The sequence below is a fragment of the Aegilops tauschii genome, chromosome 5 (assembly GCF_002575655.3).
Source record: "Aegilops tauschii subsp. strangulata cultivar AL8/78 chromosome 5, Aet v6.0, whole genome shotgun sequence".
Taxonomy (NCBI): Eukaryota; Viridiplantae; Streptophyta; class Magnoliopsida; order Poales; family Poaceae; genus Aegilops; species Aegilops tauschii.
In genome coordinates, this window is record NC_053039.3 from 525,662,600 (window position 1) to 525,678,610 (window position 16,011).

General features: G+C 45.7%; 1 protein-coding gene across 1 annotated transcript; it reads right to left on the reverse strand.

Annotated features, from left to right (window-relative positions):
* Nucleotides 1-510: 510 nt before the first annotated feature.
* On the reverse strand, nt 511-2,791 carry LOC109762196 (uncharacterized). Its single transcript, XM_073499426.1, has 4 exons — nt 2,775-2,791; nt 2,169-2,594; nt 1,838-2,081; nt 511-1,152 (listed from the first exon to the last, which is right to left on the reverse strand). Exons 1-4 carry the CDS (start codon nt 2,789-2,791, stop codon nt 511-513), a joined length of 1,329 nt encoding a protein of 442 aa, XP_073355527.1.
* Nucleotides 2,792-16,011: the final 13,220 nt, after the last annotated feature.

A 16,011-nucleotide genomic window follows, 5' to 3' on the forward strand; every position in this document is an offset into this window, starting at 1 on the left:
GTGGTGCAGAGTGGGTTACATCAATCTCATGCCCATGCCCAAGTTGCTCACGGACACAAAACCTCACTCATACCCATGCCAACATGGCAAAATGCACACTAATCTGCTCTTGCCCGTATCCACCAGGCACCCATCTGGCAGCTTAGCAGTACACAATATGATAGCTTTATTGACAACAAATTCAAGAGAAACCAATTATTTAAATTCAGTTTCTTCATAAATCCATAGTGATCAAGCTGACAATCACAGCCATAAGATTAATAACATGACACTTCACACAACCGATAGGCACATAACATGAAGTAGCCAAGGAGTAAGCACAATTGCGCAAATAGCAGTACCCATTATTGTAACTAGCCAACTAGGAGGTGCTAAAGAACAGCAGCTCCAAGTCTCCAGTATAGCACTTCGTAGCTGCAATCTGCAGCAACCCCAGCAGCTGTGAGCGACGGAGCCTTTCACTCTTCGGTGATAAAATCGCCCGAGTTCTAAATTCCTTATTCCTCTTAGTCAAGCCCCTTCGAGTCCAGAGTTCACCTTAGGGCCTACCAGAACAGGAGGCCATTCCATGACGTAGGGGTAGCAAGATTTATCAATAGACCAAGTGATAGGGCAGACCTTCTTCAGCTCATCTGTTTCAATGCAGAAGGATAGCAACCAGGTAGAATCTCCTCTACCATAGGATCGTTGGTCCAAGGACAGATACACAGTGCCACTGATAATAGCGGCAACCTCTATAGAGCGTTCATCCACGTTCTGTAATTTGAGCGTACCAATCGCATCCGGCATCGGAAATGTCGTGTCGAGCATCCATCTGTCGACACCGTCGGCGGCGGCTCTCCGGACCCAAACTTCAAGCGTAAGATCAGCTAGCCGGGCCACGCAAGGCTTTCCATCGCTGCTCTCACCAACGACCTTGAAAGTCGGTCCCCAATCCCACACATCATTAACCGGCGGCAGATCGATCTGGGACAACTGCAGTGTTGCGGTGTTCAGCACGTGGAGATCACTTCCGCTTGAGCATGCCCAATAAACTGACCCATTCACTAGCGTACCATTCACAATTGGACCATTGTATACAAGGAACTGCTTCAGGTTGCCCACTTTCGGGAAGATCTGCCACTCCCTACTGTCCGGCGAGAAGACGGCGACCTGCGCAAGTGTTTTGATTTTCGGCCGAAAAAAACAATTTTCGGCCGAATTTCGGCCATCTCGCCTGGGCCCGATAATTGTCTGTGTCGGCCGAAATTTTCGGCCCAGTTTGAACTTGTTTTTGGCCCAATCCAACTTCTGAGGCCTCCCCACAGTTTGCCTATCGAACCACGCCCAAACCCTAAACAATTCACGATCCCCACTCCCCCGTGTGTGTGCGGCGCCGGTGGCGCTGCGCCCAGTCGCGGGCTCGCGGCTCCTCCACTCGTCGCCGGCTGCTTCCCAGCTCGAGCGTGCCGCTCCTGCCCCGTTCGCGTCGTCCCGGCGGCCCTGCCCCTGCTGCTGACCTCTGCTGGCTGCGGGATGCATGTGAAACCAGCGGCAACTCCTCAACTCTGCAGCACATCTCCCCGTCCTTGTTTCAATCTTTGTGGAGCTGATGGTGATGTTTGACTGATGCAAAGTTTGGTGAATATATACGTACATACGTACCCCTTAGTGTTGTTCTACTGCTATACTTTTGCTCTGCTTGTTTTCAATGTTTCGGCCGAATTTCTGCAAGATTTCAGTCAAATTTCATTTAAAATTCAAATTTTAGTTTTGTAATTTCGTCTGAGATTTGACCGGAATTTTTGAAATGGCCGAATTTCGTCCATCTCGTCCCGGGGCGAAAAAAAATGCAAACCGAAAGCCAAAACACAGTCGCTGCCCTCATTTCCTTGGAGATGCACACGACGCGGAACGACCGGGGGTCCTCTTCGGGGGTGACCACGACGAACTCAGATTCGGCGTCTTCGCGGGTCTCAACGGGCGGCGCGCGGAGGAGATGCAGGCACCGTGTGAGCGGGTCGTAGACGGCCGTCCGCTTGGTGCTCTGGTTGACGAGAACCACGTATCCGTCGCGGCACGAGGTCATCGACCACCCGGGGCTTTTGTATCCGCCTTCGACTTCACCTTCTTCGTCTTCGTGGACACGGGTGAGGAAGACGTCGGCGCCGCGGACGGCAGTGGCATGCTCCGAGTCGGACCCTTCGTCTTCAACGTCGGGGACGCGTGTGAGGAAGACGTCGGCGCCGCAGACGGCGGCAGTGTGGTCTGGATCGGACCAGTGGCGGTTAGGCACGAAGGCGGGCATGGCGGAGTCGTAGATGTCGAAGAAGACGCCCAGGAGCGGGGCCGGGTGGAGGTCGCGGAAGCGGCGGCGGAACGACGGGGACGAGCGGACGGCTCGGAGGAAGGCGGGGCAGGTGAGGGCGGCTCGGACGAGGCTCGGGAGGGAGGGCAGGCGGAGGAACACCTCGCACAGAAGGTCGTCTCCGAGGCCGCATATGGTTGTGGGAGCGGCTGGTGCGGATTTCATCTTGGTCGGCGGCGGCTCACTGCAGGCTATGGCGATCGCCGGCGGCAGTTCGGGAGGCCACGGGAAGATGTGAGTGTGATTGCTTGTTCAAGAAAGAAATAGAACACGGACATTATATGGGGCCGCCCCACCAATTAGGTCCAGAAGGAATATGCAAAGCCGGAGATTATTATTCAGTTTCAAGAGAAAGGCACGGACATTATTATTCAGTTTCAGTTATCCTTATCTCAAGATTAAAAAAAAAATATTCCTTATCTCAAACCCCGAAAAAAAAGTCATCCTTATCTCAAAAGCGAAAATGATTCTTTTTTTTAAGAGGCAAATACACCAATGGTACAACAAGTTGCACTTGATGACCACTTTGGTGCTTGAAGTTGAAAAATACACAAAACTGGTGCATAAACTTGTGTTTTGGTGCACGTACAGTTCAAAATCCAGATGCGGCCTTGTACGACGCCAGCTGGGCGTGACAGCGTGGCGCAGTTCCGCCTGTCAGTGGCTGGAAGCCATCATGCGGGATGAAGCGTGCATTGTTTGCAGATACCCCCTCCTTTTATATGGATTATCTCAACATGTCCCTGAAGCACGTTATGACCCCAGTTCCCAAACCCACGTTCCCGAATCACGGCGGCGGCGGCGAGGCGTTTCAGGCCGGCGGCGGTGCTGGTTTTTTCAGTCCGGCGACTGTGCGGGTCTTCAGGCCGACGACGGCTGGACGAAGGCGGCGGCTGCCATGGCTGTTATGTCTGGGCGCCGGCGACGAACGGAAGATGGGCGGCGGGGCCAACCCAAGGTCGACGAATGGAAGATGGGCGGCGATCACATCATCACAGGTGTTGAATCTCTCCCCCATCTCTCTGTCTCAGTAGGGTAGTACACTGAAAGGGGATATTTTTTCCATGTTCAGGATGTGGAGGTCCCCAAGTTCGATTTTGGGCTGCCCAGGAACCAGTTAGATGCTGAGAAAGTTGCCCAGGAACCAGTTCGATTTTGGGCTGCCCAGGCACAAAATGCAGAAGAAGATAATGTCAAGGATGAACAAGGAAAGACTGGACTGTAGGATAGGATGATTCTGTATTCTGTTTTCAAGATTTTTGGCCTGTGATTGGAAGTGATTGGAAGTGTAATGGATGGAGTAATTGATGCATGTACTGAATGTATTATTTTTCAGCATTTTGAATGGAAACGTTGCTTTTGAGGTGCAAAATTCAGTAATATGCCTCTATTTTGCTTCAGCTGAGGTTTGCACAAGTATAATAGGAAAGGGAACGGTTACATTTAACATGATATAAGATGCATACAGTGGATCATTAAAAGTAGAATAGGCCTCTCATACTGGAGCAACGATCATGAGAGTACATACTAACTAGACAGCAAAACGTGTGATACTAAGGCCGCGTTCGGATTCCCTCCGCCCCGCATGATTAAGGCCATAATTTGTGGAGTTGGTTAAAGCTCCGCGGAGGACTGCCGAACGCGGCCTAAGATGCACATGAAACAGACAATATGTATATTTTGTCAGCCAAATAGCCATGATGTATATTGATGTTTGCAGGCACAACAAGATGCATTTACTGTTTGCAGGCATAGCAAGATGAATATACTGCTGGTAAAAATGCATAAAAAGGCAAACGGCAAGTGCTTATAACAACAAAATTACCACTGCAGCACCATCTTAACACGATCACAGTACATATCACTTCAAATTAAGTTCAGTACATATACTTGTAAACGAAAGGCTTCAGGCCAAGTTCAGTACATGCAAAAGATAACTAATGGGTTCAGACCAAGTTCAGGCCAATTTCATTCATGAATTTCATGTTTTGAATTTGTGCATCACTGGGATAGGAAATCATGAGGCCATTCATCATCAGGTGCATTCTGAGTGATCAGAACTTCTTCCTCGGCCTGCATGAAATTTGTTGCTTCAGTCCAAGTTCTACTAGATCCATCATCTCCAAAACGGAGGTTGTAGAAGCCAGGAGCTGCAGCTCTTGCTCCTCTAGCCACATTTGCTCCTGTAGCATTGTGGCCTCCTCCTCCTCTTGCAACATTCCCTCCTCCTCTAGCATTGTGGCCTCCACCTCCTCTTGCAATATTCCCTCCTCTAGCATTGTGCCCTCCTCCTCCTCCTGCATTGTGGCCTCCACCTGCGCTTGTATTGTGCCCTCCGCCTCCAGCAACATTTGATGCTCCTCCTCTTGCATTGTCCCCTCCACCTCTTGCAACATTTGATGCTCCTCCTCCTCTTGCATTGTGCCCAGATGCAGCATTTCCACCTCTTGCTCCAGATGGAGCAGTTCCACCTCTTCTGATCCTGCCCCTTGTCATTGCTGTGGTCATTCTGGGAGGAGGAATTTCTTCTCTAGCATTTGCTATGAAATTTGACTCTGGTAGAGGACCAAAGTCTCTAACACGTGGATATACAAACCTCTCCTAAAGGCACATACAACAGAAATGTTAGTGTATATTACACACTAAAAGAAAGTAGCAGCAAATAAGTCAGTACCTGCTCCTGCATCATGAAAACCATAGAGTCAGGAGTTTGTGTTGGATCAAGAAATGGCCTCACAGTATGTGGCATTATGTTCTGCAAAGGTTAGGTACCAATATTAGATATGTAATCCAATGAAGTAAATTGAAAGAACAAGATAAAAAAATGCATTACAGCAACAATGCCAGGGTCATCAAAATCTTCCTCTACTTGTTTTGCTGCCTGCTCATTTTGAATGTCATTAACATGCTTGTGGTGACCTTTCTTGTTATGATTAGGTGCTTTACATATAGAGCAGTGCATGGTAGACCCTGCCTTGGTAAGCTTTATCCCCCCATTCTTGTCTTTCTTCTCTTCTGGATCTTTCTTTCTTGTTTTTTTGGGCCTTCCCATCACTTTAGTGTACAGTGGTGGGTACACGTCAATTCCATGCATTTTTCCCAGTGACCTTTGTCCCTCAGTGGCATTATGTTGTACGCATAGGCCTTCTTGTAGCTCTCAACAGTATAGCATGGATGCACCAAGCTTTCAGGCTCAATTCTTTCATGCCTAGCACATGCAACAACATGATGACATGGTATTCCAGACAACTCCCATCTTTTACAATCACAACTGTTCATGTTGAGATCCACCAAGTATGTGCTGTTAAAGGATTTTACTTGGAAAACCCCTTTACCAGCTTCTTGGACCATACAATTAGCTGCCCACTCGACAAACTTGTCCAACTTCTTCTGGATCTTTGGACAAAGTCTCCCTGTCCACTTGTCTGACTCTCTTTGCTTGCTAACAATTCTGTTGGTTAACTTGATGTGCATGTTGTCCAATGCTGACACAACTGGTAGTTCTCTTGCCTCAAGTATGTAGCTGCAATTAATTGGGAGTGGCAAACAAATAATTTATTTGTACTGCAATGTGAATGATAGTTGCAAAAAAATTTGAATGTGAAGGAAGACAAGTGAGGAGCTAACCTGTTGAATACCTATGACATGTTGTTAAGCAATATATCACACTTGGGGAATGGGTTAAAAAAGGCCTTTATCCATGTTCTCGGTGCCTGTTTCTCAACCCATTTGTATGCAGCCTCACTATGTGACTTTATCTGGTCCATATTCTTCTGATATGCAATGTCATTGGTGGATCTTGCTATCGACCAAAGATCATTCTTCAACTGCTCACCCTTATGCACTTTGTGGAAATTTTGGTATAGATGCCTAACACAAAATCTGTGTTCTGCATGTGGGAATACCTTCTGCACAGCATTTATTAGACCCTACCAAGAAAACAAATTAAGTAAGAGCAATGTCTACATAAATGAAAGCAATGTCAAGAGAAATAGCAAGTAGTTACCTTTTGCTTGTCACTCATGATTGTGTAGGATGATGAGTTGCATATATTAAGATCACCCTTCAAAGATGCCAAGAACCATTCCCAACTGCTAGTACACTCTACTTCACACAAACCGAAGGCTATGGGGAATATACAATCATTTGGGTCAATGCCTACAGCTGTCAACATGTTCCCCTTGTACCTGGTCTTTATATGACAACCATCCAAAAAAATGATGGGTCTACAACCAGCAAGCCACCCTCTCTTACAAGCATCCAGTGACCAATAAAGAGTGGAGAAATGGTCTCTTGTCACTTTAGTTTTCTCATCGGTCAATTCCTTTGTGCAAAGGAAAAATGTACTGCCAGGGTTGCTTCTTCTAAGCTCTTGCCCATAATCCCACAACCACTTGTATTGGTCATCATCTTCACCCCTAATCTCACTAACTGCTGCCCTTCTTGCCCTTCCTAGCTTGCTTCTCTTTGGAATCATGTTGTACTCAACCTGCACTTTATCTTGAAATTTCTTCAGAGACATTTTCTCATTGTCTCTGAACTCTTCTTTGAATTTTCTAGTCAGAAAAGGTGCAGTCAACACCTTCAGATCCCAAGCCTTGGTGCATGTGTGTACTCCATTAAACTTCTTTATGATGATGCTATTTGTCCTGTTGTCCTTGCCTGCCTTAAATTGCCAAGAGCATCCTGGTTTGCACACTACAACTAATATAGTTGTGGTATTCCTTGTCTTCTTTAGCTTCACTCTGTTTCTAACACTGTAGGCACTTATTGCGAGTCTCAGTTCCTTCATGTCAGCAAAAACCATTCCAAGCCTGAAGGTGGGTGCATTCAAATCAGTAGCTGAGTTAAATGTTTTGAAATTGTACTTCAACTTCTCATTCTCTTATTTGGATAGATCCAAGTGAGAGTCATCAAGTGCATCTTCTGGAAGTTCTGCTTCCATGTCAGGTATGAACTCCCTCTCTCTGTGATCATCCACATCCTTGTCCACATTCTCGTCAAACAAATCATCATCCCCCACATCTGGTTCGAAGTCACTGTCATGAAATTCCTCATCGGTTTCTTCTTCGATGCCTTCATCTTGTTGGTCTGTATCACTGCTCAGAGATCCTTCCTCAATTTCTTCATCACCAGCACCAGCACCCGAGGAACTACAACCTTCACCAAATGAAACAAACCTCCTAGTTCGCTTTTCTCTATTCTGTTTTGCACTGTTAGCAAATTCTGTGAAAATTACCTCTTCTGTAAAGCTAACATTTTGTTTCCCCTTGCTGTCTTTGATTGGAGTGATAACCTTGGGCAATTCAGGAACTCCATAAGCCATGACATCATCTCCAGTAAGTGTTTGTAGTGTACCACCATGGTCAATAATGAGGAGCAAATTTTTGTGCTCAATTGTTGCACCAATCATTAACAGTATGTCAGCATCACATGTAATCTGCTTCAGACCATCTGCTACTGACTTGCCAGGTTGACACCAATATATGTCATGCTTGGAAACACCTCTGTCATAGCTCAACTGCGTCAGGAAGTCATCAATCCACAGAATAGACCAAGTGTCACTATCACAATTGTCAAACCAATCCACTTCAAAGTCAAGATATGTCATATTGCTTCCACTACCACAAAAGAAACCCTTGTGGTGTATTTGGACAGTAAAAAGTCCATCAAAAGGCCCTACAAATTTAGTCAGCACATAAGTTCAGCTAACAGATAAATGCATATGCAGTTAACACAACAAATAGAAAAACAGAGAAATGAATATGTATTTTCAATAAACAGATAAATGCATATTCAATTAAGAAAACAAATTTGTAAACTAAACCTATCTAAAATGATTGTTATCTGAAAGCTTAAACAGAAACTATTGCAAGAAAAATTTCATGTTACAATCAGGTTAACTACACACTGTAGAAAAAGTTCAGTTAACACAGTCCAAAAAATTCAGTTAAGTCGTTGTCCAAAAAATTCAGTTACATGCGTACATTCAGTTTGAATTAATCTCCCATATTACCTGCACACATTGTTAACCTTACGGGCAAAATATTTTCCCTAACCATAGGTTATTTTTTCAATCTTTGTTACCTGAAACTATCTACAATGCATGTGTCAAACATTCAGTTAACACACTGTCCAAAAAATTCAGTTACATGCGTACATTCAGTTTGAATTAATCTAGCATATTTCTTGCACACATTGCTAACCATATGGGCAAAAGATTGTCCCTAAACATCTCACGGTCCTATTTAACCACTGGAATTATTTCTCCTGGCGATCTTCAACAAAATCCTATGACAAAACTACCTACTTTATAAACCCGATATAAACCCTAAGGAAGAATCGGATCTTCACGGCCTCAATGCTCTTGTTGACCAAAGCTAATCATACCACAGTCCTTATAACTCGACAAATACATCATCTCCGCAACATGATTGAGTTGAACCTTTGCCCTAACCAAAACATGCCATGGGCAGGAGTGAGAGAGGGGTCGGAGAGGTGTTGGAAAGGGCGGAAAGTACTCACCATAGCGTGGTGCTTCCTCGCCGGGCAGCCGGCGCCGAGGATCCTCCGTCATTGCCTCGCCGATGGTGGTCGAGTGTCGCCAGCGCCGTCTCCGCCTCAAGTTGATCGGTGAAGGAAAGAAGAAGCGAAACAGAGGAGACGAATAGACCAGCGTATGCATATAGATCAGTTTTTAGGAGGGGGGGGGGGGGTATCTGCAAACAATGCACGCTTCAGCCCGCATGATGGCTTCCAGCCACTGACAAGCGGGACTGCGTCACGCTGTCACGCCCAGCTGGCGTCGTACAAGGCCCGCATCTGGGTTTTGAACTGTACGTGCACCAAAACACAAGTTTACGCACCAGTTTTGTGTATTTTTCAACTTCAAGCACCAAAGTGGTCATCAAGTGCAACTTGTTGTACCACTGGTGTATTTGCCTCTTTTTTTAAAGGGAAAATGGTTCAGTTATGAGATCAACGTTTCGGTGCTCAGACTCATCTGCACCCTCGATGAAGAAAAATTCACAACAAATACTAGAAAAATTTTAAAAAAAAATTGCATGGTAGATAATTTGGTGCGTGAGGTCCACTCCAAATTTCAGATCATTTGGACATCTGAGTAGCTCTCGGCAAAAAAGGCAAATTTGGGTCCGGAAAAAAAGTTATTGTTCATGTATTTTTTTTTGCTTTGGACATCTGAGTAGCTCTCGGCAAAAAAGGTAAATTTGGGTCCGGAAAAAAAGTTATTGTTCATGTATTTTTTTTTTGCGGGTAGAAATTTGTATTACTCATCCACCAAAGTCCTTACAATCAATCGCAGCTAGTTCCAAAGCCTCAGGAGGACCAGAACCTAACCAAGTCATGGTTCTACCCTATTGGACAAAGTCCTAGGAAGTTTGGAGGGAGGCGATTCGACAGGCGACATATCTTAGGGTTCCGTCGCCGCCGCCGCCGGTAGCGGTGTGCGCAGAAATAAGTCCGCCGTTGGTTCAGATGTTGTGTGCTAGACGTCGTGTGCTGATCGTCTCCTGCATGGATTGATTCCTCCACATGAGGGCTTCTGCCGTTGCCTCGTTTGAGTACGACTCCCCTAGGGTATAGGCATCAAGCACTTGTTTGTTGATCCGATCTGAAGTTTTCTCCGGATTTGATCACGTTTTTCTGTCCCGGCGCTGCGTGTGGTAGTGATCGGTTTTCAGTCCCGGTGTTGTCCTTGACAGCGATCGGTTCCCTTTCCTGCAGTATTTGCCGACTCTTCGGTGAGATTTCTGTAGTCCCGCTCTCCGTCTAACCGGATCCTTGTGATTTAGAGATTGGACGTACGACAGTCTGGTTCGTTCCACTGGTGTCTCCGGCGAGGCTCAAGAATCAGAGATTTAATCGGCGACGCCCCTCGTGGGTGATCGACGGGAGCAATGAAAACAGTAAGTTGGAACTGCCGTGGTATGGCCACTACTGCGCCAGTAAGGCCATGTACAATGGGAGATGCTTAGAGGGATGCTTAGAAAAATAAACCGAGATTTTCTGAAGCACCGGTGCCTATTTCTACAGGAGAGACGCTTAATTAAGCGTCTACCCTCTACAAATAAGCACCGATACTTAGAGAAAAACTGGTTTATTTCTCTAAACACCTATCCCAAGCACCTTGCATTGTACAGGGCCTTAGAAGTGGTGGAGAGCGTTGGGGACAGTGGTGGTCTCATACTCTTTTGGCGTAATTCCCTTACGCTGGAGGTGGTGGGAAAGAGCTAGAATTTCATTGATGTAAAGTTGGGTGCTACACCGGAGGAAAGTTGGAGATTTACAGGGTTCTATGGAGAGCCAAAGTAGGAGGACAAGCACCATTCTTGGGACTACTTGAGAAATTTATACCTACAATCATCTTTGCCTTGGGTGGTTGTAGGCGATTTTAACGAGATCCTATATTCCCACGAGAAGGAAGGGGGAGCCCCTCGCCCCGTCCGGATGATGCAGAACTTCCGGGATGCTCTTGTTGATTGCGAACTAGATGATATGGGCTTCTCCGGTGAGCAGTTTACTTGGAGATGGCGTCGCATCCGTGAGCGTTTGGATAGTGCCGTGTATAATGCGGGGTTTCATGGTTTGTTCCCGCATGCAACAGTAACTAATGCGCCACACCTTAAGTCTGATCATAGACCCGTGGTTCTGGATACTGAGGGAGATGAGGCCGATCATATACACCAGGGTCAGAGGCAACAGCAGTTTGAAGCCCGCTGGCTGCAGGAGAACGAGGTGATGGAGAGAGTCTCTGAAGCGTGGGCACGTACACCTGGCTCGGCGTCTCTGTCAGAGCAAACTGCTGCGGTACATGGAGAACTACATGAATGGGACCGCAAGGTTCTGAAGTCACCACAGCGGCGGCTTAAAAATCTGAAGGAGGAGCTGGAAACACTGCGGTCGGGGCCACTCACGGTCGACTCGGTAGATCGGCAGAGACAACTACTAATAGAGATAGAAGAGGCTATGGAGAAAGAGGAAATCTATTGGTTGCAAAGAGCAAGGGCAAACTGGTTAAAATATGGTGACAGGAACACAAATTTCTTCAACAATTTCGCATCCGCAAGGAAGAGACGGAATTTTATCCGTCGCCTTATGGACGATAATGGGGAATGGAAGGAGGATAACGAATCTATGAAACAATTGATTGATAATTATTTTCAGTACCTGTTTACCGCATAAGTGCATGTACCGAATCAAGAAGTTCTGGAAAAAGTGAAGCCCAAAGTATCTTCTTATATGAATGAAAGTTTGCTGGCCCCGTATACAGAAGAAGAGGTAAGGAGGGCACTCTTTAGTATTGGAGACTTAAAGGCCCCAGGGCCGGATGGCCTTCATGCGATCTTTTATAAAAAGTTTTGGCACCTCTTGGGGGATGATCTGGTTAGAGAAGTACTTGAGGCCGTGAACAGTGCGGTGATCCCAGCTGGTTGGAACTGGACCACGATAGTACTAATCCCTAAAGTTGAGACACCGGAGAAGGTTTCACAATTCAGACCTATAAGTCTTTGTAACGTGGTTTATAAGGTGATTGCTAAGATGTTGGCAGCAAGGCTCAAAGTGTTTCTCCCAGAGATTATAAGTGAGACACAAAGTGCTTTTGTACCTGGGCGTATTATTACAGATAATGTGATTGTGGCATATGAATGCCTACACTCTATGAAGAAGAAGAAGGGTAAGACTGGCTCTTGTGCAATTAAACTTGATATGCACAAGGCATATGACAGAGTGGAGTGGGCTTTTCTAGAAGCTATCTTGCTTAGACTTGGTTTTGACTCACAGTGGGTTCAACTCATCATGACATGTGTTACATCTGTGGAATATAAGGTGAGGTTCAACTCGAACGAAACGGAGGCTTTCTCCTGAACTAGGGGCTTACGGCAAGGGGATCCTCTATCCCCTTATTTGTTCCTACTCTGCGCCAAAGGTTTATCGGCCTTGATTGCCCATGAGGAAGAACAAGGGAACCTAAAAGGGGTTCAGGTTTGTCGGGATTCCCCCTTTATTTCTCATTTGTTATTTGCTGAAGATTCTTTAGTCCTTATGAGGGCGGATGCTTCCAATGCCATTACCTTGAAGAGGATTCTGGACGACTATTGTGAAGCTTCGGGGCAAATGGTTAGTGCTGCAAAATCTTCAATCTATTTTAGTCCAAACACAAATGTTGGGGATAAGGTGGAAGTTTGTCAAATCCTTGATATAATGACAGAATCTCTATCTGACAAACATTTGGGACTCCCTGCCATGATTGGTGTGGACAGAGTTGAATGCTTTAAACATCTTATTGAAAGAATTCAGAAGTTGGTAAATGGTTGGAAGGAACGAACTTTGTCTTACGGAGGAAAATAAGCTCTTATTAAAGCGGTGGCTCAAGCCATCCCAACCTATGCGATGGGTGTATTTAAATTCCCGAAGAAAATTTGCAAGGGGATCACTGATACTATATCGCATTATTGGTGGGGTGATGGTGAGGACCAGCGAAAGTTGCATTGGTTTGCTTGGTGGAAGATGTGCATCCCCAAACATTGGGGAGATATGGGTTTTCGTGATATTCATAGTTTTAACTTGGCTATGCTTGCTAAGCAGTGTAGGAGACTCATTGACAACTATGATTCACTATGTGCAAGGGTCCTAAGATCAAAGTATTATCCTTCGGGAGACTTGCTAAACTGTGACTTGAAAAAGGGATCATCCTATGTATGGCAAAGCATTTGGTCTGGAATCCAGACTTTCAAAAAAGGTGGTATTTGGAGAGTTGGCAATGGTCTGAAAATAAACATATGGGAAGATTGTTGGATACCAAATAGCAACTCCAGAAAGGTAATGACAGTGCGGGGAAACTGTATCCTCACTAAGGTACATGATCTTATTGATGCAGCTACGGGAGAATGGGATGAGCAATTGATCCGGAGTAATTTTTGGCATATAGATGCAGAGAGGATCCTTCAAATACCTATATATCGGAATGATACTGAGGATTTTATAGCCTGGCATCTTACAAAATCTGGTACTTTTATAGTACGGTCTGCTTACTATAGGCAATGGGAGGAGTCCTATGCACTAAACAATGCTAACCCTTTGGTGGCGCAAGGATCCTCGGCACACGCAGTATGGGGGAAATTGTGGCACTTGAAGACTTTGAGCAAGGTAAAAAAAATTATGTGGAGATGCTTGCATAATGCTATACCATGTTGCTGTGTCCTCGCCAATAGACACACTGCTCGATCCTCACAATGCCCAATCTGCTCGCTGCACGTGGAGGACACGACACACTTGCTGTTTAAGTGTAATCGAGCTAAAGAAGTATGGTCAAGCTTGGGTATACAAGAAATTATAAACACAATTGCGGTGCCGGGTCGTACGGGTGCAGAAATCCTAGAGATCTTTCTATGCGATCCGGCCCATAGTGTCAAGTACATGGATGTGGTGCAGCTACCTGAGTTAATCTCCACTACATGCTGGTACCTTTGGTGGCAGAGGAGACTCATTACTAGGCAAGAGGAAGTCCAAGATCCAGGACGTACAAGTCAGGCAGTGCGGGCTCTAGTTTTGAGCTATGTTCGTGCATGCAGTATACCTTTGAGGAGTCCTCGAGAAGAGCGGTGGAAGAAACCACTCCAGAATCAAATTGCACTTAATTTTGATGTTGCTTATTCTGAAGAAGATCACACATAGGCTTCTGGTGCAGTCCTGAGGGACAGTTATGGCACTTTTATTGGAGCAAATACAACCAAACTTGTTCATGTGGCGGACATTGTATCGGCTGAGGCAGCAGCCCTAGCAGAGGGCTTAAAATTTGCTTCTCATGTCGGCTACAACTCCTTACGTGTTCAATCGGATTGTCTAATGTTAATAGAAGCTCTCCAGAGGAATGAGGGATACTCCATGGTCGCAGCCCCACTATTAGATGAGCCGTCTATTATTATCAGATTTTGGGAATGTTGTTTTAGAGCATTGTAATTGTGATGCCAATATGGTTGCTCATGTGCTAGCGCAAAATGGTCGTGTTGATCCGCCGAATATGTGGTTGGACTCACCTCCGGGGTTTATCCTTGAACTTTTAGCGGGCGATGTAAGCGTTGTTTGATTTTTTAATAAAGCTAGCCATGATGGCCTTTCCCTCAAAAAAAAGTCATGGTTCTACCCTCACTACGAGCAAATTTAGCTAAGCTATCACTAACTTTATTTTGGCTACGACTTACATGAGTAATACAATTTTCACGTAGAGACATAAGATATCTAATCTCCTTGATGATGGACGAATATACTGATCTGTCAACCTCTGAAGCCTGGATCAATTTCACTGCAATTATAGAATCCATGTCGATCTGCACTGGTAACTCGCTTCTCTGGATGGAGAAAGATAAACCTTCCATGCATGCACATAATTCAGCTTCAAGTGCATCCTGGCAAGAAAATAACTACCTACAGGAAGAGAAGATGATGGCTCCCTTGTCGTCTCTTAACACCATTCCGGCACCGGCCGATCCATCAACAGCAAATGAACCATCAGTACACAACTTAACGCAGCCAGGCTTAGGAGCAGACCACTTGGGGTCCGCTACGACCATTACCGCATGTGGCCGAACTGGAGTATATGTTATGATTGACTTCCCTTTGCTAGGATCAGCAATTAGATCAGTTTTAATGCCAATTAGAGAATCCAAGTAGCTCATTAAGAACCTTCGAGAAGCCTCCATGGGCGGCGGGGATTTATTATGGACAATCTCATTGCGTATGTGCCACGCCCTCCACAATGTCATGAGAAGCATCGAACGCTCAATATCTGGCAGAGGAGCAAGAGCGTGCAGCAGCCACTCGACACCTGTATTCTGCACGGTAATAATATTTGGAAGAGTCCATACTTCTGCCATAGCATCCCAGAGAACTCTCGAAAGGGTGCAGCGACATAGTGCATGGAAGCAGTCCTCAGACTCTATCGAACACACATGGCACAAATCACTAGTTTCCAGCCCTCTTGTATGCTTGTTACTCCATGTAGGCAGAGAGTTTGTAGCGACCCGCCATGCGAAATTACGAACTGAGGGAGGAACATCAGTCGACCATATAAATTTCCAGCAGTCCCGACGCCCATCTGGACATGAGCTGGAGCCCGTCGAAGTGCTCCTGTGAGCTTCCTCAAAGCCGAACTGGTATGCACTCCTCACTGAAAAGGCGCCAAACTTGCCAGGGCCCCACGCCAACGTATCATCCTCCTGTCTTGGCGACGCCCTGATTTTCAAAATCTCCACAACATCCACTGGCATAAAGAATTCTTGTAACAAGCCAACCTTTCATGAACCGTTCTCATTAAGCAAATCTGAGACGAAGCGAATTCTGCACCTCCCTTGTAAAGTGGATGGTTTATAGGAGAAGGGTCGGGGTATCCAATTGTCATGCCAAACGCGTATATTTCTTCCATTCCCAACTCTCCAAATTAGACCCTTCTTCAAGAGTTCAAGACCGTAGCTAATAGCTTGCCAAGAAGAAGAAGCATTTCCGGCGAAAACGGTATCCTCAAGTTTACCATCTGGATAGTATCTTGCTTTTAACACTAGTGCGCACAAACTGTCAGGCTTTGTAATGAATCTCCATGCTTGCCTAGCTAATAGTGATTGGTTAAAAATTCTGAAATCTCTAAA

Bases quoted from the DNA above. Each gene is read 5' to 3' on its own strand.
- LOC109762196 (XM_073499426.1), bottom strand. The intron at 2,082-2,168 runs GCATGCCACTGC...CGGATACAAAAG, and splicing joins GACGAAGGGTCCGACTCGGA to CCCCGGGTGGTCGATGACCT. The intron at 1,153-1,837 runs GTTTGCATTTTT...ACACTTGCGCAG, and splicing joins CGACTGTGTTTTGGCTTTCG to GTCGCCGTCTTCTCGCCGGA.